This window comes from Pseudorca crassidens, chromosome 9 (assembly GCF_039906515.1).
Source record: "Pseudorca crassidens isolate mPseCra1 chromosome 9, mPseCra1.hap1, whole genome shotgun sequence".
NCBI classification, from domain to species: domain Eukaryota; kingdom Metazoa; phylum Chordata; class Mammalia; order Artiodactyla; family Delphinidae; genus Pseudorca; species Pseudorca crassidens.
The window spans coordinates 38,623,385-38,650,176 of NC_090304.1; the positions used below are offsets into that span (position 1 = coordinate 38,623,385).

The 26,792-nt window shown below is 51.2% G+C and overlaps 1 protein-coding gene across 2 annotated transcripts in view; it reads left to right on the plus strand.

The window, feature by feature from the left end:
* USH1C (USH1 protein network component harmonin) overlaps window positions 1-26,792 on the plus strand; it is a 52,372-nt gene that overhangs the window by 12,761 nt on the left and 12,819 nt on the right. For both annotated transcript variants that reach the window (XM_067749720.1, XM_067749721.1), the window contains exons 4-15: window positions 133-271; window positions 3,953-4,061; window positions 4,188-4,212; window positions 4,405-4,462; window positions 4,744-4,838; window positions 6,555-6,639; window positions 7,592-7,651; window positions 7,812-7,868; window positions 8,174-8,316; window positions 9,373-9,438; window positions 9,806-9,930; window positions 13,050-13,123. In XM_067749720.1, the coding sequence (XP_067605821.1) occupies window positions 133-271; window positions 3,953-4,061; window positions 4,188-4,212; window positions 4,405-4,462; window positions 4,744-4,838; window positions 6,555-6,639; window positions 7,592-7,651; window positions 7,812-7,868; window positions 8,174-8,316; window positions 9,373-9,438; window positions 9,806-9,930; window positions 13,050-13,123 (1,036 nt within the window). The remainder of the gene's footprint in view (window positions 1-132; window positions 272-3,952; window positions 4,062-4,187; window positions 4,213-4,404; window positions 4,463-4,743; window positions 4,839-6,554; window positions 6,640-7,591; window positions 7,652-7,811; window positions 7,869-8,173; window positions 8,317-9,372; window positions 9,439-9,805; window positions 9,931-13,049; window positions 13,124-26,792) is intronic.

Below are 26,792 nucleotides of genomic sequence, written 5' to 3' on the forward strand. Positions count from 1 at the left end.
AGGGAGCCGCAGGCCGGAGGCGGGGCGGGGGAGAGGTCACCCCGGGATGGACAGGGCCGCTCATGAGTGGATGGGGCAGCGCTGGCCATCAGGCCAGAGCTGGGCCGTCACCAGTCCCTCCTCCCTTGGCAGGAAGCTGAAGGAGGTGCGTCTGGACCGGCAGCACCCCGAAGGCCTCGGCCTCAGCGTGCGTGGTGGCCTCGAGTTCGGCTGCGGGCTCTTCATCTCCCACCTCATCAAAGGTGGCCAGGCAGACAGCGTCGGGCTCCAGGTGAGTGAGCAGAGCTCGGGGGATGTGGGGACCAAGCCCTCAGGCTTCCTGCCTCTGCCTCATTCACTCACTAGGCTGTGTGGTGTAACATGGTCACCTCGCCCTCTGAGCCTTTGGGAGAGGGAAAGGGTGACATATCCTGGCAGAGTGTCCTCGGGCCTCTACAAGTGTGGCTGCAGGTACTTGCCTGTTTTCTTTTTCTTCTTTCAGTTTTTATTGGCGTAGAGTTGATTTACAGTGTTGTCTTAGCTTCAGGTGTACAGCAAAGTGAATCAGTTACACATATACATATATCCACTCTTTTTTAGATTCTTTTCCCATATAGGCCATTACAGAGTATTGGGTAGAGTTCCCTGTGCTGTACAGTATGTCCTTATCTATTTTGTATATAGTAGTGTGTTGCCTGTTTTTTTGAGTGGAGCTGAGAACCTGGCTCCCAGCTGTTGCTGCCCCTGCTGCACTGCACCCCACCTCCCTTATGTCTGAAGGAAGAGCATAATTATGTCCTGACACCTGAAGTTCTGGACACATAGCCTTCTCCCTGGAAGGGGAAAGGAAATACTGGCATAGTGCAGTGCTTCAGAGCATAGACTCTGGAGCTGGAATGTCCTGGCTTTGCTATTCATTAGCTGTGTGACTTTGGTGAAATTACTTAACCCCCTGCCTCAGTTTCCTCATCTGTAAAATGGGATGATGATACTACTACTTACCTCATCAGGTTGTTAGGCCGGAATAAATGAATTCATATTACAAAGTACTTGTATCAGTATCTGGCACATAAATGCTGTGTGTTAGTTTGCAGAAAACAACGTGCATTTTATGCTCCCAGAATATATATGATTTGTTTGTGTTTGCTTAAGGAAACACACACATGCGCACACACACACACACACACAATGCAAAGCAGTTACTTGTTGGAGGGGGAGCTGGAGTGGATGGGGTGAGATGGAGTCTTTTAAGGCTACGTCTTTTAATATTATTTGGCTTTTGAATCATATGAATGTACTATTTTTTTCTAAATTCTTTTTATTGAAGTATAGTTGATTGATGTGTTAATTACTGCTGTACAGCAAAGTGACTCAGTCATAAACATATATACATTCTTTTTCATATTCTTTTCCATTATGGTTTATCACCGGATATTGAATATAGTTCCCTGTGCTGTACCATAGAACCTTGTTGTTTATCCATTCTATATATACCAGTTAACGCTGTGTGTTTGTTAAGCAAGCAGAGAGGGAGATTTAATAAACACCTATAATGTGCCAGGTAACATGTTGACAGCCAGTTCTCACTGTATGCCTGGGCTTTCTCATCCCCATTTTACAGAGTTGATAGAAGATCAGGGACTTGACTAGAGTCACACAGCCAGTAAGTGGCAAAACCAGGATTTGAACCTGGGTCTCCTGACTGCCAAGTCCAGGGATCTCTCTTCAGCACCCCAGGGGCCCCTCCCTTGGGGTCGCCACGCCTCAGTGTCTGGGCAGAGATGGGCAGACCTCCAGGTCTCGCTCCTGCCAGAGCCCAGCGCTGTGTTTTTATATGTCCAGACAGAAGAGGCCCTCCCACCCCCGCCCAGGGCTTCCAGCATGTTTGTTACCAGCATCCCAATCTGGGCTGCCAAGCCAGGGGCTTCAGGGGCCCTGACGGCTAATGGTACAAGACACCGTGGAGTGGGAGGTGGAAACTGGGAGCTGACAGACATCGCTTTGTTCTAAATCCCTGTCTCACGGCTCACTGGTAGCGTCTGAAATTTCAGCCCCTTCATCATTCGTCTCCTGTGCCACACATTTTCCAGCCCAGAAACACAGCCAGAGAAAAAACATAATGAGCTCTTCTCTTGGCGTCAGCTGAGCCCTCTTTTTTTCCAGGGTGAGGTCTCCTCCTAGGACAAGCACTTCTCAACGATTCCTCCATGATTGGGGGCCTCAGGGCGTTTTAATGAAACGTAGACTTTTACCTTCCTGCCTGTTTCTCAGGCTTATGAATTATCAACCCTTTCTCGGGTTAACGGGCTCATCTCTCCTTTGTGCCGCTGTCCCTCAGATCGTCATTTCACTGTTGCGCTTGCACAAAGGGCCTTTTGCAGGGCCCCACGCGGGAGCGAGAGGGAGAGGAAAGTCAGTCCTGCAAGCTGAGCCGGGGGTTGTGTGGGAATCGTTCCACTGGGGTCCCGGGCAGGTTCCCTTTTGGAACAACACAGGGAGCTTCACTCAGAGCAGCTTGGGGAAAACATCTGCATCTATTCACCTGTCTGGGTGGGGTTCATGTTTCTGGGGAGATCGTATGTCTGAGGGCGGGGGAGGGGCATGTTCAGATACAGCCTGGCTCAACTGAAGGTCCCGTTGATTTGACCTGTGAGGCCGGGCCCCGAGTGGGGGCCTTGGACCCAGCCCTGGGACTCCTCCATCTCTGCACTTGTCCCCCTACTGGAGTTATTTTAGATTTTTGTCCAAGTGTATCCTGTCTGAACCTACGTCCTCTGCCCTGCACGACTTGCTGTATAGTCCAAGGCTAGAGAATAATTCTGTGTGCCTTGGTTGTCCCAGCTGTAAAATGGACAGAGTTATCCCTGCCTTTCCTATGGGACTTGAGGGCTCTGTCAGGTGGCAAGGATCCAGAGAGGACAGGACACAGGGAACCGCAGCCAAGCTTGGCCAGAGTCCCTTCTCTTCTGCTTCCAGACACCCAAGAGACAACACTTGTCTGTCAGGGAGCCCTGATGTCAAATCTCAGCAGCACTGTTCACTAGCTGGGTGACCTTGAGCAAGTCACCTCACCTCTCTGAGCCTCAGTTTCCTCATCTGATTAACAGACACGCAGAGTTGTTGTGAAGAACTGCTGCAAGGAGGCCATCCAGCCATCCTCCTTCCATGAGAAGGCCCCAGAAACCTAGAGGGGTCCTTAGTGACCGCCCCCCCCGCCCCTGTGGCGCCTCTTTGAGCCCCTTGCCAGACCACTGAGAAGACGGGGGTCTGGGTCCAGGTGTGGAAGGGAAGTGTTCGGGTGACAATAGGGAGAAGGTGACTCTGGGGGTTGTTGTAAAGGGTAGGTGTTGGCCTGGAGGACCCCTCAGAGGCTATGTGCCCACCCAGCCCCCAGACCTCACTGAGAGTCAAGCTGCGTCCCCTACACTTACTAACAAGTCTCTAAAGGGTCAGCATGTGTGGTGTGAGGTAGGCCGCCAGCTGACCTGCCCTGGCCTCAGGCTGGAGAGGGTCGGGTCGTCCACGATCCAGTTCCTGCTCTGTAGCTAATGACTGTGACTGTGGACAAAAATCACCTCCTGGGCCTCAGTTTCAACTGATGTCTGAGGATCCTTCCAGCCCCGTAGTTATTAAATGGGGAGCTTCAGGACTGATCCCCAGGGCCAAGGTGCTCAGAGGACAAAGGCCAGGGAAGAGCTGCTTGAATCTTGTTGGAGGGTCGCCCTTCGCATGAATTCCAGAACCTGATGGTGCCCCAGTGGGTGGAAGGGACAGAGTGAGGGTACAGAATCCTGACTTCTCCTCCCAGCTCTGCTACCCGCTCTCTGTGCCCCTCGCCCCCATCTTGGTTCCCCCATCTGTAAAATGGGCAGAAAGACTTCTGGAGAGCAGGCCAGGAGTATCTGGCCATGAGCCTGCCCAGCTGCCCGATGCTTCCTCACCCCGGTGCGTCTTCTCTCTGCCTGTGGTTAAGGTAGGGGATGAGATCGTCCGGATCAATGGGTATTCCATCGCCTCCTGCACCCATGAGGAGGTCATCAACCTCATCCGCACCAAGAAGACTGTGTCCATCAAAGTGAGACGTGAGTGAGGCCAGAGCACGGGGGTGCTGACGGTGGGGCAGGGTGGGGCACCTGGTGGTACCCAGCTCCTAGGGGAGGAAGGGAGGGCAGAGGAGCCATCCTAACCCCCATGCCTTTCTCCCACAGACATCGGCCTGATCCCTGTGAAGAGGTGAGCAGGACCCTCCTCTGCAGGCAGACTCCTCCCTATGGGCTCAGGGTCCTGGATCAGCCTGGGGTCTGGCCAGCACTGCCCCTGGGCCAGTGATGGTGCAGGCTTCAGATGGGGAAGATTTGGATTTGGGGCCTGGTGCCTCAAACATCTCTCCCTAATGACGCGCCTTCTACTCTCCCCTGCCATCAGTTCTCCCGATGAGCCCCTCAAATGGCAGTATGTGGATCAGTTTGTGTCGGAATCTGGGGTAAGGGTCAGGACCGCCGGTGGTGGGGGCTGGATGGGGTAGCTGGTCCTGAAGGAAGGCCTTCTCTAGGGATGTGTCCTCAGGGGCTTCATATAGGCCCCCAGCACATCCAGAATGCCCCTGTGGGTGGTGGCCCAGCTGGTATAGACGCACACTCCCAGGGACAAAACGGCAGTCGGGCTCACGTGGGGACAGCATGGCTTGCCCCGAAGGCCTTATGAGCACAAGAGGCCCCTTGCACAATGCGGACACCCGGTGACCTTATCATCTCCCTCCCTCAGGGTGGGCAGACCAGCCTGGGCTCCCCCAGCAGTCAGGAAAACAAGGAGAAGAAGGTCTTCATCAGCCTGGTGGGCTCCCGGGGCCTTGGCTGCAGGTGGGTGGCAGGTACGCCCTGGGGCTCACTCATGGCCAGCAGACCCCAATAGGTCCCTCACACCACTTCCCTTTCTCACTGCTGCTTCTGAGGAGACTTTTGTCCACTAGTGATGACACTTCTTGGTGCTTGATTTCCCCTCTGAGCTTCACAACAGCCCTGTAGGGCCAGAGGGACAGCTCTAACAGGCCCATTTTACAGAGGAGGAAACTGAGGCCCAAAGGCAGAGCCATGTTCCTTTGGTGGGCCCTCAAGTCATGCAAAAGGAACCTGTCAAGCTGATCATCTCTGTCACAGTTCCCTTCTCACTTATTACCTTGTGGCTTCCTTAGGAGGCAGCCAGGGAGTTGCAAACAGGCATTGAGTCTCATGGGGCATTCTTGTTAAGCACACGGGTACTGCAGTTAGAGATCTAGGCCCTGCTGTGCCACCTATGAGCTCTAGAACCTTGGACTAGCTACTTAACCACCCTGACCCTCAGTTTATTTATTTATTTATTTGTTTGTTTGTTTTGGTTGCATCAGGTCTTAGTTGCTGCAGGTGGGCTCCTTAGTTGCAGCTCGCCAGCTCCTTAGTTGCGTCACGTGGACTCCTTAGTTGTGGCATGCGAATTCTTAGTTGCGGCATGCATGTGGGATCTAGTTCCCTGACCAGGGATCAAATCCGGGCTCCCTGCATTGGGAGCACAGAGTCTTAACCACTGTGCCACCAGGGAAGTCCCCTCAGTTTCTTTCTCTATAAATCAGCAGCAGTAGTCCCCATATCACACGGGGGAAGAGTGAGATGACAGAATGAAGTACCAAGCTTAGTGCCTGGCAGGTAGTAAGCAGTTCATAAATATTAGCTATTATTATTTGTCTTTTTTTTTTTTTGACCGCACCACGAGGCTTGTGCGATCCTAGTTCCCCGACCAGAGATTGAATCTGGGCCCTCGGCAGCGAAAGCGCAGAGTCCTAACCACTGGACCACCAGAGAATTCCCTAAGTTATTCTTCTTATTTCCATTCCATCACATTTCTGACAAGCATAAGTGATTAAAAAAAAAAAAGTCCCTCCTTTCTAAGAAATTATAGCTTAATATAGAAGCCAACCACGTAAATAGTTCCAGTATTGAGGGACTCTGTCACGGAGCTGCATTCTGGGTCAGGGGTGGCAAATAAGTTTTCCGTCCTGTGCTCTCTCTAGTCAGTTAGTGGTGGCTGCCCTGGAGTACTATTTTGAAAAGAACTTTAATGCTGTATGTAGGCGTAGGTGGAAAAGAGTGTGGCGATTGATTAGTGATATCTGCCACAGATCTGGGAGGGGACATTAACAAACAGTACAAGTGCCATCCTTGCTGTAGGTGTTTTAGGAGCACGGGGAAGGGAGCAACCAGCTTAGTCAGGGGATAGAATAAGGAGATTGGTTAAAACCTTGGAGAGGAGATAACATTTGAGTGTTGAGGAATGCATAGGAAAATGCTAGAAAGAGAGAAGAAACAGCATATGCAATAGGTTGGATGAGAGGTTGGGTAGGGGGAATTAGACGTAGCTTTCTGTTGGTAGTTGCCACAGGGAAATGAGGCTGGACAGGTAGACAGAGGCTGAACAGGTAGATGACAGAGGGCTTGGGTACTGAGCTCATGCGTGACCTGGACACACAGGCATGGGGGCCGGTCATTGCAAATGAGCAAGCACTGAGGAGCAGAGGCTCACCTCACCTCCCGAATCTCCCACAGCATTTCCAGCGGCCCCATCCAGAAACCTGGCATCTTCATCAGCCACGTGAAGCCTGGCTCCCTGTCTGCTGAGGTGGGGCTGGAGGTGAGTGACCCTGGGCCTGCCCCAGTGGGGCCCCTGTGGGGTGCAGGGTCAGACTGTGATCGCACAGGGATGGAGCACGTGCTTTCCCACACAGCCCTCTCTCAACACTCACTGGCTGATGATTCCTACTAACCCCCAAAGGGAAGGCTTCACAGAGCGGGTGACATTTGAGCCTTTCTCCAGCCCTTCTCCAGCTCTGAGAGCCTTTGGTCCTGAGCTTGGGATGTAGTAATAATAATCAGAATTGACATTCATTGAGCGTTAACTGGATTGGACATTGTTCTAAGCCCTTTAAAATGTATAAGAACTCTGAAAATTAGGTACTATCGTTAGCCTCATTTTACAGATGAGGAAACTGAGAGCCAGAGAAAGATCTTTCCAAGATCATGTACGTAGTATGGCAGGGCTGGGATTCAAACCTAGGTGGTCTGATTCCAGAGCTAGATAGAATTCTTAACCTCTTCTTTGGACAAGTTATTTCCTCTTTCTCTGCTTCAGTTTCCTATCCTGTAAAATGGGGGTACTAGCCTTCCTTCTGGGGTCATTGTGTAGATTAAATGTATTAATACATGTGCTTAGAACTGTGTCTGGTACCTACTGAGGGATCGATTAACGTTAGCTATTATACTAATTATTATTATGACTCCACACAGAATCTACTATATGAGAAGCTTAAAGGCTCGTAAGTCTACAAACTGAGTTTTTAAAGCAAATGTCGTAAATTCAGCCAAAGTAATGAACTTATAAAGGTGTAATATTTGACAACTGATGAAAGAGATATGGGGTGGAGGAGCCCTGGGAGGACCCTATTGGAACTCTGCTCTTTCGGAAGAGTTGAGGTACAGCTACTTGAAGACCCAACGTCTGATGCTGACCTCCAGGGGGAGCTCTTCCAACAGACTGAGTGTACAGATAATACAAACATGCTGATCCCTCTCCATTTCTCCACCAGCCAGGGGACCAGATTGTCGAAGTCAATGGCATCGACTTCTCCAACCTGGACCACAAGGAGGTGAGATGTGGGTTTTTCACCTTCTGGCTGCGATCCTCTCTGCTGTCCTCTTCTCACCTACGTCCCCCTTGCCACAATGTCTGAAACCTTCTGTGCTCTCCAGAGGCCTCAACTACTCTGATCTGTCAGGTCTCAGCTGACTATCTGCCTGTCCCCACAGGCCGTGAACGTGCTGAAGAGTAGCCGCAGCCTGACCATCTCCATCGTAGCCGGAGCTGTAAGTCCAGAACGAGCTGGTGGGGGCCCCGTGACCCCTGACCTGCAGCCCAGCTGCTCAGACCCCTGATCTCTGACACACACTCGTGGGAAAGACCAAGGGGTCTCCTTCCCTGAAGCTCTGATAGCAGCTGGGGAGGATTTCTGCCCAGCCAGAAGCTTGGGTCAGACAGAGCAGGAGCCACAATGCCTGACATGGGGGGCCACGGAGATGAGAAGGCAACCCAAATCTTGGCCCTCAAACTCTGGCAGTGGACTTCTAGGTTCCCAGGGGACTGAGCAAGGCGCCTCTTTTCTCCCCATGAGGGCCGGGAGCTGTTCATGACAGACCGGGAGCGGCTGGAAGAGTTCCGGCAGCGCGAACTGCAGCGACAGGAGCTTCTGATGCAGAAGCGGCTGGCGATGGAATCCAACAAGATCCTCCGGGAGCAGCAGGAGATGGAGCGGCAGTGAGTGTAGCCAGCCAGGAGGCCCCTGCCCTGCCCTCCCAGAACACTGTACCATCCCACCTGCCTTTCTTCCTGCCCACTGCATCCTGAGCTGACTTCATTCTCTCCCTCGAGGCCTGTCTTCAGACCGGATGGGTTCAGTGATGCTCAGTGGAAGCATTCCCTGCCTCCAGACCATGAGGCTCCTCCCTCCTTGCCAAGGAAAGCCCTTGATTTCCAAGACCCAGGAATATGGAAAATAGGATGCTACTAGCAATAACTAACATTTGTCAAGTGCCAGCCATGTGGCTGGCATTGTATTAGGGCCTTGTTTACGTCCCTCAACTGAATTCCCATAATAGCCCTGGGAGATAGATGGTATTAACCCATTTTATAGGTGAGGAGACTGAGACTCAGAGAGGTTACACCACTTGTGTACAAAGTCAGACATGGCTAAGCTGTGGAATTCATACCCAGGCAGTTTGGCTGCCCCATCTATGGTGATCAGAACTACCCCCCACCAACCCCAGAGTGGCTGGGATGATGACTGAGAGAATTCATAAGTCAAAAACTATTGTCAAAATCCCAATCCAGATACATTCTATGAGCATAATAAGAATTTGGGGAAGGAAAGTGGACAGGATCTTTCCACCTCTCCCTTCACAGAATTTGCCTGAAGAACCACCCTGGGTGGTACCTCTGCCCATTACTCTGGCCTTGCTTAGCAGCCCCGGCTTTGCCCCTGGGGTCTGGGGCCCTCCTCTGGGAGGACCTCACTCAGTCAGTCACTTTATGCTGGTGTTTAGAGGTGGCTGCATGGCATGTGGCCTGCGCTGAACTGCCTCCAGTCTCCCGCAGTGCAGAATCTCTGCTCAGCAGTGCCAGACGAAACCACACAAGAGCACAGGATCCAGACTTTTCTGGATCCTCTTTCCCAGCATCCAAATTTGGTCCAGGCATCCTTGGAAAGGAGCCTGGAAGGAATATTTAAAACTTCTCAAATCAGAGGTTAGCTGCAAGGAAGAGTTAACTTCTCTGACATAGACTCCAACATGCCAACTTGCATTTGTGTTTCAGAAGGAAAAAGGAAATTGCCCAGAAGGCAGCAGAGGAAAATGAGAGATACCGGAAGGAGATGGAACAGTGAGTGCCTTGGCCCCATGTGTCTGCACACACATGTCTGTGCGTGGACGTGAGTGTACTCGCGGGAGTGCGGCCCCAGAGGCCACCTCCAGGCCCAGTTTACCTGGCCCTCTTGTCCCCTTGTGGACCGTCCTTTATTTATGGTCATACCATAATCCTAGTAAAACCCATCATATTAGGGTAACTGGAATACAGTCTTGTAACTGTCAGGGTGGCATTCACACCTGATTTAGAATACAAGTGCCAGGGACTCGTTTTCGTCACAGCTACAACCACGTGGCTTCTCCCCAGGCTGGTTGGCGTTCCCCAATAGGCAGAAGGCAGGCCTGCAAAGGTTCTGACTCCAGTCACAGGCGTCTTATTTCAGGATCGTGGAGGAGGAAGAGAATTTTAAGAAGCAGTGGGAAGAAGACTGGGGCTCAAAGGAACAGCTCCTGTCGTCTAAAACCATCACCACCGAGTTGCACCCAGTACCCCTTCGCAAGCCAAAGTGTATGTATCATGTGCCAGGGGAGAGGGGCTTCCTTCTGGGGCTGGGGATGTCTAGACAAAGATAGAGGTCTCCCGCCACTCACCACCACCTGCCCAGGTGAACAGGCCATGGCTCTCTCTTCATGGAGGGGCAGCCAGTTGCCAGGAGCTGTCTGCCAGGGCATTGGGATGGCTGGGATCTGCCTGCCTTCCTTGTCCTGGGGGCCTGCTGCCAGGCTCTCCCCCATGACACAGACTCAGGCATGTGCCCTTGGACTTCTGAAGAAGAGCTGGAGAGCTGTGGCAAAAGCGAACTGCTGATGGGATTATCATCCTAGTGTGTCAGGTGTTGTGTCCTCCTCTTGCCCGGTTCTGAATTGGGGCTGGGGTAAAACAGCAAGAAAGAGGGGAAGGGGCTCACGTGAGAGAAGGACTCTGATGGTCCAAGGCTGGTGAGCAATTGCAGGAGGAGCTTACCGAAGTGCCCCTACCACCTGCATCCCTGTGTGTGGACTGCAGTCATGCCACTCCGAGGATGGAGCCGGGGAGAGAACTGTGTGACACTCCCAGGCACCAAACTGCAGCCATCCTTGGGCCTCAGCAACCTCTGCCCTTCCCATCTCCTTTCTTCCTCTGTCCTGTGTTCCCATGTCCACTTGCAGTCCAGGCCCCCACCACGTGCTCCCCCGTCCACCTGCTCTCCACCCCAACTCCCAGAATGTCACGTCTCTACAAGGGGCAGCTCACACCACCAGGGCAGGGTTGGGGGCTCAGTCTCAGTGCTTCTTCAGTGGGGTAGTGGTGGGGAGCCAGGAGCCAGGCAGCTTGGGGGGCCGTGGCAGTCACAGGTCCAGGATGCCTGGTTGGGCCTTTACTCGCTGACTTGACAGCTGTTTCGATTTGTACTTGACACAAGGCAGATTCTACTCCAGCTGACTGTGCTCAGCCGACCTTGGACCCTCCCAGTATGAGGCAAGTCTGCACCTAAGCACCAAGGTTCCCCCACTTCCCCTGTGCAGCAGCCATTTGGGATCCTGTGATGGGGTCCGGACAGCTTTGGCCCCAACTTTGAATCATACTCGAGCCCTAGAGGGACATCAACTTGCCAACCCAGGCCACTTGGGTCAACAAGAGGCGCAGGGCATCTGGATGGTTCCACGTCACCCCTCCCTGGTGCAGGGCAAGCATCTCCCAGCACATTTCTTGCTGGAACCGGGGCAATGTCATCTCGGATCCTCTCCGAAGGACAAAGCACTTTCTCATCAGCCGCCCCCATGACATTCGGTATGAGTTGAGGATGTGGCCAGAGCTAGATTCCCGGCGAATAATCTGTGCCTTAGACAGGTAGCTAATTTGTTCTTTGGAGTGAAATAGGAGCTTCCGAAAGAGAGAAATCGATTTTAATTGCTTCTCATGAAAGTAATCCTAGTCAATTTAGTACCTTCCTAGAAATTGGGTCTTGGCCTCAAAGAAAACACACCCTCTCAGGAACTGTGAAAAATAAAAGCCCTTTCTCTAGCTATTTATTCAGTGCTTTTCGACCAAATCAAGCTTCTTGAATAAAAGGAGCAAAAGCTTTCCCTTTGCTGGAGATGCAAATGTCTTCTAAGGGAACGGGAGGAAGCAAGTGATTGAGGACCAGGCTCTGCCGGCCTGAGCTGAGGCAGCCAGGCCACCGCCATCCATTTGCATCTGCATCGGCAGTTTAATTTTACTTTGGAGATTAGGCAGGAAGTGCAGGAAGGCCTCTGGGCCAGCTCAGTTCCCACCTTTTCCCCATTCCTCGAAGGCTGGAATGGTCTCTGCCTTTTAGGGCCGACAGGCCAGGCTGCAGCCAGCCCCTCCCTGACCATTCTTCAATCTGGGGGTCCAGTCAGCTGACAGGTTCTACCTGACTCAGGTGTCTTGTGCCTGTGTGGAGCCAGCATTTTTGAACAGACAGGAAAGAGTGTGAAGCATCTCTTGCCTGGAAAACGAAGCCACTCATCCTAATGATCAGGGGGGACTGACTGCTCCCCTCCCCGCCTGCTTCCCAGGGGCTCTGCCTGCCTACCCACGACCAACCTCAATGTTGAGCAGAACCTCAACATTGCACTGAGCCCTCAAAGCCAGGACGTACAGTCACAGAGGCCCCAGAATAGCTTTCCTTAGCAAAAGCAAAAGGGGGCAGAGGGGTAATTAAGGTTCCCAGAGCTGGAAGGAGGCTTGAAAGATAAGAAGTTTAAATAAGAGCTTTCCAGCCTTCTCATCAAGGACCCCATCTATTAGCCCCCAATCCCATTAGACCCCATGGTTTGGAAGTTGAGTTTTTTCCTACTACACTATTAAGTAATCATTTGTATTCACTGTTTTATTAAGCAGTCCCTCTTGTTAGCAAGAAAGCATCAGTGTTCCATTGTTGAGTAAATATAAACCGAGCCAAAAGCAAAGGAACTTACGTATAGCCTTTTCATAGGTTAATAGGCCAGCTCTTCTAATTAATAGTTTGAAATATTAATAAGCAGCTCATAGCAGACTCAAACACTACTTTCCAGTGCCCCAGGGAGGCCAGAGTCCAGGTTAGAAATCACTGGAAAGGACAGTTTGCTATTCTCCACATTAGGTCAGAATTCATGTCTTTCTAAGCACACGCGCCTCTTTTACCCCTTGGAACCTCCTCACCTCCTCAGGATCCCAAACTTCCGTCTGCTACCCACACACACAGTTCTGACATTCCCTGGGGACCCAGAGCTCCAAGGGTGGTGAGAAGAAGCTGGGAGGATCTGTTTCCCATTGCAAGCCCTTGGCATCAAACGTGTATAATACTCAGATATTCCTGTCATCAGTACTGCACCTCCTGTTTCAACCAAACGCCCTGCAAAATGGTTCTCATGCTGCTGTCAGATCAGAGGCCCCTGTTGTGAGCCCATTTTACAGATGGAGAAATGAGAACTACCAAGGTTGAAAGCACTGCACGCACCATCCCAGAGCAAGAAACCTTTGCTCTGGATTCCTGAGCCCTGTTGTCGCCCCTGACCTCCCAGCTCTCCCATGGAGTAAGCTGGTCACAGGCCCCCAGGCACCCCCAAGCACCTCTGGCCTCTTGATCTCCCAAGTCCTTCTTGGTTCACCAGCTTCCTTCCTCCTCTTTTCCCGGGTAGATGATCTGGGAGTGGACCCCGAGTTTGACCCAGCAGATGACCTGGACGGAGGCACGGAAAAGCAGGGAGAGCAGGTTTGCGGCCCCCGCTTCGCTCCCTGGCCTTGCTGCTCTGTTTGCCCTGCCCGCCTCCTCCTGCCAGCCCTGCAGACACCTAGCTCTGAGGGTCCAATATGTGGTAGGGACTCCTGGAGTCCGGGAAGCTGCTCCAAGCCCCGGCTTGGTCCAAGCACTGCATACAATACCTTAAGGACAAGACTCACGGCCAGGCTGAAATGTCAGCTGGAACTGCTGGTTCAAATATTTAATACTACCCAAGCCTAAGTTCTTTCTCTGCTGCTCTGGCCTCTCCCCCAAGACTCCCTAGACCTCCCCAATATCCAGCAACTAAGAGGATAGTGCTGGGTCTAGCAGGGGGCTTTCTAGATCCTGTTCCGGAGCTCAGGCTGGCCAAGGGTGGGTAATTAAGCCATCACTTCTGGCCAGGGAGCTTCAGCCTTGAGGTATTAGCCCATCCGTCATGCTGTTGCCTGGGGAAGGCAGGGGGCTGGTGATCTGGCCTGGGTGGGGATATGCTTTTCTGGGGGCAGATCTCCTGCCCACTGCTGCTTGAGCGTCCTTCCCTGAGCTGACCCTGCCAGAGCCTTCTCTTTCGCGGTTGAAAGCAGAGGACGTGGCCTGCTCTGTGAGACAAGACAGTTTTGTTCTGTCTGACAGTCGTTCTAGGCAGAGACCCAGGCTCCCTTTTGTTTCGGGTTGTTTCTTGGATGGAGGAACCTGACGCCAGTCAGGAGAGGCCTTGTTCAATGGGGCTTTGTGTTTGCAGACTGTGGCTGTGATGGGGAAAAGCGCATCCTTCTACAAGGGGCTTTCTCTTTGACTTTCTGGCACTGACTGCTGAAGCCAGTGTCCTGGGGGAGGCAGCTGACAGTGGCCCGGGGCCTGGGAATCGGGCCCTTTCTCACGTGGTCTTGGGCCTGCTTTACAACCCAGGTGAGGCCAGGTAAGTGGAGAGTCAGATAGAGGGTGCGGTTCTGCTGTTGAATTTGCCGAGGCTGCTCTTCATCTCACAAAGCCACGAGTTCCTTGGGAACCCAACTCCTCCTGGCTGCTGCCCACGGATGCTCTGGCTGAGCTGAACTGCATCTCATTGCTTTGTTCTCTGTGTTCTTATAGCCTTTGGATGGTTTTATCGCTACGATGGCAAATTCCCAACCATCCGGAAGGTAGGCCAGGACTGGGTGCTGTTTGCTGCTGAGTTTGCTGTTGGTTTTGACCTTTTCCAAACATTGTTTCTTCTCCTGTCGTCTCTCAACAGTGTGACCGCCTGTTCACTGGTGGGGGGCTAACCCTGTCTGTGCCTCTCTGTCAGACTGATGTCAGATGGCAGGGCGCTGTCACAGTGGCATCGTGGGGGAGGTATTCATGGGCTGAGACCTTCCCAGGTACCATCAGGCACTGCTGGGTCGGCACCAGCCCCACTGGGCACGGGACAGGACAGAGCCATGGCAGGAAACTTCTGCTTTGTTTCTCTGTCAAGTAGAACCAGAAGCCAAGACCAGAAGCCAAGGTCAGACAGTGAAAAATCAAGTTGGGTGCAGGTTATGAGACACGCACACAGAGGATTTTATTTGAAAAAATAATAAAAGGAGATGTACAGGTAAAATCTTTTCCAGGCACTAATAACTAGATAAATGTAAAAGAACTAGCCTCTCCTCCACACACACCTCCCATCAGAAATCATGTCACTCGAAAATCACTCTTGGTGAATAGGAAAGCTTATTTTCCTCTATTCATTAGTCCAGTCATTCCAGAAATAGCTGGTGTTTTGCTTTTCATTTCATTTCCAAAAGAGAGAAAAATTGCATCTAGGTAGAAACAAGAGCGCATCCACCCCATCTGCCTCTCCTCTCAGTCTGGACCAGAAGGAATATCTGCCATGAATTTAACTGACAGCTAAAGGACAACAGAATCATGTCCCTCATGCTGGCTCTGAAAATCCATTGACATTTTTTCTAGAGTCATGTGAGATGCCTTGTCTCCCAGCAGCTGGAGCGAAGTCCCCAGGTAATACAAGTGGCCCTCTATGGCCTTGATCAGCAATGCAAAAAGTTCCCCTTATTTGAAAAGATAACTATTCAGTGTCTTCTTGAGCCCTCTGGGTCTCAAGGCGCCCAGGCCTGTGACCTCACAAAGTCTATTCCAGCGCCTGAAGGATTCATGTTTCTGACTGAATCCTTTTCCCAGGACGGCTTGAGTAAATCACGGAGACCAGCCCTACTTGTAGGAGCCCGCCATCTGGCAGGCAGGCAGATTCACACACAGCTAAGTAACACGTATGGAGAAGGCTAGTGTGTGATCAGTAGGCAATGCTGTGGGGCAGCTTGCCTTTCTGCATCAGTAAGCAGGTACTTTTTTCTTGGGAATGGGACAGAAACTGTCATCTCTGCCTGCCCCACCCAGGAGCCCTAGCTCTAAAATCTTAACACTGGTGTTTTTTTTTAAACTAGTAGAATGGCCATGCCTATTATGATGGTCCCTGTGAGAGGCCATGCCCTTAGTCTAGCAAGCTGCCATTGGGTAGAATGTTTCTGGCTCCTCTTGGGGAATTGTCTGAATTGATAATATGATAGTAGGGATTCATCTATCAACTGAGCTGAGAGTCTAGTGAACAGGGTAGGAAGGAATCAAGCAGAACTCTGAAGTAGTGAAAACCATTTTCTCAAGTGGCTCACAGACTGCTCTGGGGGTGAGTCCCCATATCCTAGATGGGGAACCTGTGCACAGAGGTGGGGGTAGTCTTTAGGAGGGGAGGCAGAATGACTCGGTCACATGTCCATAATGACCCATCATGCCCCTCCAGCTGTGGACAAAGTTGTGTGTCCATTGCTGGGAAAGTCAATTCCTCCTTCCTGGCCTTGGATGCTGGGATGATTCAGGAATTCTGAGAGCAGGCCCTAGGAAGCCTTGTGGGTTTGGGGGTGAGCTCAATGAACGTGCAGGCTTCCTCCTTCCCCAGAGTGTTGACTCTCTCTGCTGGCCCCTGTGCTCCATGCTGTGTGATGGGGTCTGACGCTCCCTCCTACCGTGCTCCATTGCCCCCAGCTCATCAGAGCACCGTGGGGAAGCTCAGGTCCAAACTCTGGCGCCATCACTTACTAGATGTTTGACGTCCAGCAAGGGACTTCACCTTTCTGAACCTCGGCTCTTTCATCAGAAGGGGGTAATATGTATTTATGAGATAATCAGCTTTTAATCCCTTAGCACATAGGTAGTCCATAAATCTTAATTTTCTTCATTCCATACTCCCTGGCTTCCCTGCAAGCCCATGGGAGAAGCAACCAGGAAGGCAGACGTTGTGGTCTAATTCAAACAGGAAAAAGAAGTCTGTTTGCCCTGCATCTCCTTCCCCCAGTCCTCTTCAACCCTGATGGCCAGTGAAGAGCAGTTAGGCCATCCTCCCTACCTTCTCCTGCCCACCATCTCCCAGTCCTGTAGCTTCTGTCTAGTCCTCAGTTCAGGAGACTAGTTCAGAGGGAACAGTGGATTTGGACTCTCCAGGATGAAATGGTCTGGAGTTTAAGCATCAGGACAAAATCTGATGTCCCTGGCTCTGGGCTCCCAGGTCGGAGGCTGACACCCTTCTCCTCTAGCTCAGGACCGGGGATCTGTCCCAGATTTTCTCTAGAATCTACCAGGATGCAACTGTGATGTCTGAACATCCAGTTGTTGGAGAAGGCATATGCCCAGTTACTAAGAAATAAATACAATGCTTTTTAAAATACAGCGCTTTGAAGCTCACGATGCTCTTTCATAGATGTTATTTCATTGGCTCTGAATGGCAAACCTGTGGGGTAGGTATTTCCCCCATTTTGGAGATGAGATAAACCAGGCCCAGAGAGGTTAAGGAACTTAACCAAGGTCACACAGCTTGTTAGTGAACTAGTAAGCCAGTTCTTCTGGCTGGCACAGGGAAATGTGTCTCACTCTGTGATGGGTAGCAGCGTCCTGCCTGTCCTTAACCTTAAGTCCAATGCCCAGTGTGGTGGGGCAGAGCTAGGGGAGGGGCTCACCGTGGGGTGGTTGCCTGCTGTTGTCTGAAGACTGAATGCCCTGTTTGCTGTGCTGTGCCAGTGTCAACACTACCTTGTAACCCTTGTCTTATAAACAATGCCACATCTGCTCAGAAAGGAAAGGATAAGAAGAAAGCCAAGTATGATAGCCTTCAGGAGTTGAGAAAGAATAAGAAGGAACTGGAATTTGAGCAAAAGCTTTACAAAGAGAAAGAGGAAATGCTAGAGAAGGAAAAGCAACTGAAGATCAACCGGCTGGCCCAGGAGGTATGTGTCCTGCTCCCAGGCCTGGTGAGCTTTCCTGGGGCAGTTTGGTTGGTCCCCACCACGCTCTCAGGGAACCAGATGGAGTTGCTCTTCCCAAATGCAGTCCAAGGATGGAGTGAGCCTGGCCTCCTCCCCAGGCTGGAGAGTGACATCTTCCTACCTACCCAGAGTCATCTGAGACTAGCCTCTGGCTTAGTGTACGTTTGGGATTGAGACGGGCCCGCTTGCTCAGGGGCCTCTCTGCCCAGATTGTAGGTCTCGGGTTAGCCTCTATACATGTGGTTAGAGATTTGAGTCTGTCCTCTACTCCCATCACCCCCAACCAGAGTATGAGCCCAAGGCTAGGCCGCTCCACCCTCCGTGTGGCTGTGAGGCTGCCCTCCCTGCTCAGGGTTTGAGTCGGAGGCTAACCCTCTGTTCAGCTGTAGATCTGAAGTTAGCCTTCTACCCACCTGTCATTAGATCTGTGTCAGTTTGACAGTTTGACAACCCCCTCCCCAACCCAGGTTATGAATCCAAGACCCGTTTTCCCCAGTCTGCCTTGTGTCTGAGGGTATGGGTCTGAAGCTAACCCCTTTAGGCAGGTGGGGGGTCTGAGGTCATCCCCCAATTAATCAGGCTGTGAGTTTGAGGCTGCTCCCATCAACATGAGATGGGTCTGAAACCTCTAGACCTCTTCAACCCAGGAATATATCTAAGGCTGTCCCCTTCAAGACATGTCAAAAGTAGTCTTCCAGCATATTCCTGTTTCCTAGGTAACCCCCTAGCTGTTGGAGATATTAACTGGTTTCGCTTCTCTTTAATGCTTCCATGAATCAGAATGCCAAACTGATTAGATTACAAATCCAGAGAAGTCCTGAAAAATGTGAAGTGCATTAGATCTCTCATTAGGAGCAAATTAGCTAAAAGATTAAAGATAAAATTGAGCTTGTGCTCCTGAGGACAAGGCGGCCTGGAGGGGAGATGAAAAAGAGTACAGCTGAACTCTTGGGAGGTGCTGAGAGCCTATAAAAGGACCGTACTTGGAGAATCATAAGAGCCTCAGGGTTGGTGGGGATCCTAGGGGCCAGCTAATCCCACGCAATGCACGAGCTCCTTCTCCGATTTTGCCTACACCTGCCGTTAGCTAGCCCAACACCCTAACACCCCCTCCCCCTTATCTCCACCTCCTCTGGGGCCAGGTGGAACAAGCCTGGGGCTTTTTCTAGGTAATTGACACACCCAACAATTCTCTGGGTTTTTTTAAGAAGTGCTTCTGTTCTACTGATTTGAGTGTGCCGCCCACATGTGACTCAAGTGTGCCCTCTGTCCTCTCCATTTTGCGCCGGCCTTGGGTCCCAGGTATCGGAGACAGAGCGGGAAGACCTTGAGGAATCGGAAAAGATTCAATATTGGGTGGAAAGGCTCTGTCAGACGCGCCTTGAGCAGATTTCCTCTGCTGATACTGAGATTTCAGAGGTAACAGAGCCCTTCTTTCCACATAGACCCACCCTGGGGACAGCGGGAGGCAAGATGGCCACTGGCAAGCTTCACTGTCCAGGGCCGCCAACCAGCCCACTCCCCCTTCCTCTCTTGAGGAGGGGGGCATGTCTGTATTTCTGGGATTATTTCCAGAGTGACCACTAAGTCCCAGCTCATCTGAGATGATCCCGGTTAGGCCTGTTGTCCTGGCATAACTACTCAGATGTCCTTTTCACTGTCAAGTGTGTTCCAGTTTAGATGACTATTGGTCATCAAATTGGTCATCTAATGGATTATATGGTCGCCTTCTTACCACCCACATAACTTGGGGTTCCCCTGCATTTGGGCACTCCCTACTGGCCACCTCGTATGGGATCAGCTGGGCACCCAGGTGGCAGAGAAGTGACACCCCCATGGTTCTGGCTTGAGGGTGCTGGGTCTTCAGCAGCAAGAGAAACAAATAGATGAGCATTATACTCGATGTATTGTGAAGTGGGGCACTAAGCAGTTACAGAACTTCCTTGCAACCCCCCAGATGACCACAGGGCTCCCGCCTTCCCTGCCTTCTGTGTCTCCCCTGGCCCCACCCCTGAGACGCTTCGCAGGTGGGCTGCACCTCCACACCACTGACCTGGATGACATCCCCTTGGACATGTTCCACTATCCCCCCAAGACTGCTTCTGCCTTGCCTGTGATGCCCCACCCTCCACCCTGCAACCCACCCCCCAAGGTCCCCGCGCCCCCTGTCCTTCCCTCATCAGGCCACGTGAGTGCCTCATCCTCACCCTGGGTGCAACGCACTCCACCCCCCATTCCCATCCCTCCCCCACCATCCATTCCTACGCAAGACCTCACTCCTACCCGCCCACTGCCCTCGGCACTGGAAGAGGCACTAGGCAACCACCTCTTCCGCGCTGGGGAGACAGGCAATCCAGCAGAGGACTGGGAGGCAAAGAACCACAGTGGGAAGCCGGCCAGCTCTCCCGTCCCTGAACGGAGCTTCCCACCCACCCCAAAGGTACTACCTCTGTTCTGCATGCTATGCTGGGAAGCAGGAAGAGTGGGCCGGGCTTCTGTTTCCCACGCCCTCCTCTGTTCCTGTGAGTGGAGACGGGAAGAAGCATCCCCCCCACCCCATTTTCCAAGAACAAGCTCCCCAGCCTGCATGTCGTGGATGTCCTGCATGTGTGTGGTTTCTGCTGATTTTGAAGTGCTGTATTGTGTGGTGAATTGCCTGTGATAGTGGGGATGAGCAACATTGTATCAGTGTTGATTGCTCTCTCTTTGCTCCACTTGGCTAGTATGGGCTGGTAACATTCAATGTAGTATTTGCAAGGCTGTGTTAATGAAGAGCCAGAGCTCTACTTATATGACAGCCAGTTGTTTCTTGATATTAGCTCAGAAAGCCTTGAACATGGGAAATGAATTCTCTGGGGGATGGGAAGCAGGGGAGCAGTATTAGGCTCTGTAAATGAGGTGATAACACTGTCCAGTAATTAGGGCATCACTGTGCCATTTTCTATGGCACTAGCCAACTGCGTTAGCTTGAAGCACAATGCCCATAAATTTCTGGCCAGCTTCCAGCTACAGAAAAAATGAAAATGGATAGTTCCTAGAAAGCTCCAAATTTACTACTAAAAGATCAGGGATCTTTTTCCTGGATGTCAGCAGGGAGAACAGTGATCATTCTCAAAAAGACGTGTTTCTCATTAATTGTTCTTAACCCAAAGCCTAAGAGGCGATCCCCAAGGAAGAGATGGAGCTTTGATCCTTTGGAGGGAAAAACAAAATATTTCTCTGCTCCAGTAGCTGTGAGGCTAAGACTCTAATCAGAACTACAGCAGCGCATGTCAGCTAAGAGTGGGGATTTGCGGGGAGGCTAGTCAGTGGTTCCCGATCAGTTGTTTTTATTAACTTTTCCTGCATGGATTTGAGTTCCTGCATGAAGTGCAGAATAAGCATCTCAGGGCATTCAGGGGCGCTTGGGGGAAGGAATGTGGGAATGAAGGAAGTGCCGGACGCTGACGAGGCTGCAGCTGCCAGCAGGGCACTCTCAGAGGGACTCCCGGTGGGGTCCTGAGCCCTGAGCTCTGGCAGAGAGAAGTCTGTCTGTTCCAAGGATGTCTTGCCCCAGAGCCCAGGCAGCGCAGTTTGCAGGGGCTGAGTTAGCCTGGCAAAGAGGCCCACATCCTTCTTGTGAGTGGCCCCCACCAAGAGGGGCAGCAGCTTTCCCTCAACAAATTCAACTCAGTAATCAGTTGAGCACCTTCCTTGTGCTTCCGTGTGTGGGACTGGGGAGCTGTGCTGAAGCGGACACAGAGGCAATTGGCCCACCTGTGCTCTCCAGGACTTTGCTATCTGAAGGATTAGCAGCTGACCAGGCAGGATGCAGCTATAAAATTGTCAGAGGCTAGGTGCTGTGGGAGAGATTCATTCTAATGGGAAGTTGAAGGCGCCTCTGTAGAGCTGAGCCTTGAGGGATGGTGATACATGGAGGATGGGAGAAGGGCATTGCAGGTGCAGGGGACATAACGATGATAGGAAGGAACTACCCAGGTTTGAATCCTGGCTCAGTCACTGGCTAGATGGCTTTGGGCATGCGTTATTTCATCTATCCGAACCTAGGTACCCTTGTCCATAAAATGGGAATGCTGACGGCACCTACTTATGACATGGATCAAATGAGTTAATACATGAATTCATTCTAAGTTAATACTCGGGAGAGTGGCAGGCACGTAGGAGGTGCTCAATAGACATTACCTACGCTCAGTGACAGATCAGGGTACAAGACAAATTGGGTGAAGCTGCAAACGTGAAATCGGAGGAAAACTGCAACGTTTTGAGTCAGGGTCAAGATTCAAAAACAGGGTCCAACTTTCTTGGATTTCTCCAGGCATCACAAAGTTCCCACTGTTAGTTCCTGATCAGAGCAGAGAGAAGGTTAAAAGAGACTCTCCCCACACAAGGAGCCTCTGAAGAACTGGACCCTAAATCTCTTTAAGTGACATCAAAGCCAGTGTTGTCCCTGATGCGGAGGCCAGGGGTCAGCTCTTTTGGTTAGCTTCATCCTGCTCGCGTCAGCACTTCGGCCCACGCACCGCTGACCCTGCCCAACCTTCTCCTCCCTGCATGCTACTGGCGAGTGGTCATCAGTGCTGCAGTAGGACGTGTGGACCATCACACATCTGCACAGTCAGCCCCGCCACCAGCAGGCCTCAGGTGGTGGAAACAAACACCTGTATCAGGTCGGCACCTGTGCCTGCCACACAGGCACCTGCCAGGGGAAGGTTTTCAGAGCCACGTGTACTCCCAGGCACTGCCCCATACACCCATCATAATACTGAGTCATTCGTTTACTCAGGTATCATGTTTAATGAGCACCTACTATATGCCAGACACTGTGCTGGGCACCAGAGAACCACCACAAAATAGGCAGCCCAGTCCCTGTCTGAGACTGTCTGGTGGAAGGACAGACAAGTAAGCAGGAAACTCCCACACTACCAGGGCAGATAAGGGAAGCACAGGTGCTATGTTGAGGGGAGGGGGTGGAGAGGAAAAGCTCAGGGAATGGTCCCCAAAGGTGGTGATACCCAAGCTAACACCTGGGCAGGTAAAAAACCCTGAAGGCAAGAAAACCGGGCATTTTGGAGGCTCAAGTTAGGCAGTGTGAGAAGGGCGAGGAGTGGGGGATGAGGCTGCCAAGGAGAGTAGAGAAGCCCATGGGGGTCGAGCCAAGGAGTTTAGTGGTCAGTGGGGACCCGTGAAGGGTTTGGGGCAGGGCTGTGACCCGATTTGTCTTGCCCAAGATGATCAAGTGGGTTAGAGCAAAGCAGACGTGTTGCATTAGCTCTCCTGGATGCCGCACTTACTGGTCCTCCCTCCCAAACCCCCACCTCTGTGCCCACCCACCAGGAACAGCGGATGCTGCATGCGCAGTCCGGGAACTGCAACTGTCTCCCTTGGGAGAGAGGAAGCTGGATGGCAGCCGTGGCCACTGAGAGAGAGCCTTGAAAGTATCCTCTGACTGACAGTGCCCGCTGGCGCCCCCATAGCAAGCTCTGGCTCAAGTCCCTGATTCCTCAGAACCACCCAATAGTTTCTGTGGCCTCAGGACACACTGTGGCCAATGGACTTCTTGTCCCCGTCCCTAGGACATCCGGCAGGGTGAACGGACCAGGCCAGCTCAGTGCATGGTGTGAATTTGCCTGTGTGTCAAAGTGCTGTGGTTGGCCTGGGCCACCCGGGCCATGACCTCACATGGGTCTCTCTTTAAACTAACCCCATAGACATTTTGCCCAAGCCCACAGCCTCCACGAGGCCCTGGCGTGTCCACCATCTCCAAACCTGTCATGGTCCACCAGGAGCCCAACTTCGTCTACAGGCCAACTGTGAAATCCGAGGTCCTGGTAAGCCCCTTGGGTCCCCTCCAGGGCATCTCCAGAGGAGCAGACATGGACTGTCTCCCCTAGCTGCTACTGCCTCTAGAGCGAGGTGGGATACAAACTCACATCAGATGCCATCTTGTCACCTCCTCATTAGCCAAGAGGTGAATTCACATAGGTATAAGTGGATGTTGCCACAGCCAGAGAAATGCCTGTTTCTCACTTGACCAAACAGCTTAGAGCGCCATCTAGAAGTAATAATATGGTTCCTATCGTTAGCCCTGTTTAACACTTGAGGAAACAGAGCTTAGAGGGGTTAAGTAGGTTGTCCAAGGCAGAGCCAGGACTGACAATTTACTCTAGTCTTTCAGACTCCAAATCCCAAACTCCTACGTACTTGCCATTTTGCCAAAACCCACAGGGATTCCAGTTGCCCTGGCCTGCGCCCCTAAGGCCTGTCGTGTGTCACCCTCAGATGGGGAACTGGCCAAAGCAGATCCACTTCCCTTCTCCACTTCCTGTCTCGCTCCTCACTAAGGCTGGGAATGTGGGGTGTGGCCCTGAGCGGGGGGAGGGTCTGCCCACCCCCAGTCACCCACAGCTGAGCAAGCTGGGACTCAGGTGCACCCCTTGCAAGGGTACCGGCCCCTGACAGGCCTCCCACCCACAGAGGGAGGAGTCATGCCAGAGTTTATATTCCCCTTTCAAGGAAGCCGCATCCAAATGTTAGGGTGGAGTAGCTCAGATACTCCTTTTGAGCTTTAGCTCTCCAAAAAGCACAGTTCACGCTCCTGGGACAGCCTGCTGATGCCTCCGCAATGTGTTTTCAGGCTGATGACAAGGGGTGGTGTCTTCTTGACTAGGACTAGGTAGCTGATGCATCTGGGGGCGTTGAGGGGCCCCTTACATAAATCAGGCTGTGTCTGTCTGGGGAGGGATGTTGGCCAAGCAACCCCAGGCTGGCAGGCCCAGGGTTTGGCACCAGGGGGCAGAAGAGACCTATTGGTAACATCCAGCGTGGAACTTTTTTTTTTTCTGGCAGCCACAGGAGATGTTGAAGAGGATGGTGGTTTATCAGACAGCGTTCCGACAAGTAAAATGATACCCGTCGTGTGTCTGTGGTCCTCCCCACCACCCTCTGCCCCTCCCACTCTGACCTCTCTGGGAGTGCCTGTCAGCTTGGAGGTGGCCCCAAGCGCCATCTTCCAGGAGCCTCAGGCCAAAACTGTGTCCTGTTACCTGTGGCCAGGGGTTTGGGGTGTGTGTGTGTGTGTCTGTCTCATATCAGGTGGGGATCCTGGGCTTGTGAGACCCCATGGCCAAGATGAGAAAGCAGCAGGGTCCCTGGGGGCTGGCCTCTTTTGCTGCTGTTTGTTCATAGAGGAGCAGCAGAGGGACCCCTCAGAGGGTCACAGAGGCCAAGATAGGTGGTTGCTGCAGCTCTAGGAGAGAAAAAGGGGCTGCCTGAGGTGTTTCCCTGCCCCTTCCCATGTCTTGCCTCCTCAAGGCAGATCATAGCTTCACCAAACCCCACTTGGCCCCAAACCACCATCAGGGAGGAAGTGGTGGCCCAGGTCCTCCATCTGCAGGGGATGCTCCTGTGCACAGGGCCCCACAGAAGTCCTTGCAGGTCCATGAGTGGATTCAGGCAGGCAGCCACTTACCCTCCCACCTCCTGGGGCTTACATCCTCAGAGCCAGCCATTGGATTGGCTGTCTCATTGCTGATGAAAGATACCCCAAGATGGAGATCTTGCAGCCAACATCCTCACCAATAACCGAATATCTGACTACAGGCTGATTTGACTGCAGTCAGGGAACAAAGGGGAGGTGTCAGCTGTACAGTGAGTTAGGAGGGTCTGCAAAGGAAGCTGCCCCCAACGAGGACTGAGCAGTGACAGGTGACAGCTGACACTTAGCTGTGGTATGCCAAGCACTATTTCTTTTTGTTTTTTTAAATGTTTCTTTTATTTTTGAATCTAAAATTTCAAACTAATTTTAAAATTTTATTTATTTTTTTAATTTTTGAATTTTATTTAATTTATTTTTTTATACAGCAGGTTCCTATTAGTCATCAATTTTATACACATCAGTGTATACATGTCAATCCCAATCACCCAATTCAGCACACCACCATCCCCACCCCCCTGTGGCTTTCCCCCCTTGGTGTCCATACATTTGTTCTCTACATCTGTGTCTCAACTTGTGCCCTGCAAACCGCTTCATCTGTACCATTTTTCCACATACATGCGTTAGTATACAATATTTGTTTTTCTCTTTCTGACTTACTTCACTCTGTATGACAGTCTCTAGATCCCTCCACATCTCAACAAATGACTCAATTTTGTTTCTTTTTATGGCTGAGTAATATTCCATTGTATATACATACCACAACTTCTTTATCCATTCCTCTGTCGATGGGCATTTAGGTTGCTTCCATGACCTGTATATTGTAAATAGTGCTGCAGTGAACATTGGGGCGCATGTGTCTTTTTGAATTATGGTTTTCTCCGGGTATATGACCAGTAGTGGGATTGCTGGGTCATATGGTAATTCTATTTTTAGTTTTTTAAGGAACCTCCATACTGTTCTCCATAGGGGCTGTATTAATTTACATTCCCACCAACAGTGCAAGAGGGTTCCCTTTTCTCCATATCCTCTCCAGCATTTGTTGTTTATAGATTTTCTGATGATGCCCATTCTAACTGGTGTGAGGTGATACCTCATTGTCGTTTTGATTTGCATTTCTCTAATAATTAATGATGTTGAGCAGCTTTTCATGTGCTTTTTGGCCATCTGTATATCTTCTTTGGAGAAATGTCTATTTAGGTGTTCTGCCCATTTTTGGATTGGGTTGTTTGTTTCTTTAATATTGAGCTGCATGAGCTGTTTATATATTTTGGAGATTAATCCTTTGTCTGTTGATTCACTTGCAAATATTTTCTCCCATTCTGAGGGTTGTCTTTTCATCTTGTTTATGGTTTCCTTTGCTGTGCAAAAGCTTTTAAGTTTAATTAGGTCCCATTTGTTTATTTTTGGTTTTATTTCCATTACTCTAGGAGGTGGATCAAAAAAGATCTTGCTGTGATTTATGTCAAAGGGTGTTCTTCCGATGTTTTCCTCTAAGAGTTTTATAGTGTCTGGTCTTACATTTAGGTCCTTAATCCATTTTGAGTTTATTTTTGTGTATGGTGTTAGGGAATGTTCTAATTTCATTCTTTTACATGTAGCTATCCAGTTTTCCCAGCACCACTTATTAAGAGACTGTCTTTTCTCCATTGTATATCCTTGCCTCCTGTGTCATAGATTAGTTGACCATAGGTGCGTGGGTTTATCTCTGGGCTTTCTATCTTTTTCCATTGATCTATGTTTCTGTTTTTGTGCCAGTACCATATTGTCTTGATTACTGTAGCTTTGTAGTATAGTCTGAAGTCAGGGAGTCTGATTCCTACAGCTCAGTTTTATTCCCTCAAGACTGCTTTGGCTATTCGGGGTCTTCTGTGTCTTCATACAAATTTTAAGATTTTTTGTTCTAGTTCTGTAAAAAATGCCATTGGTAATT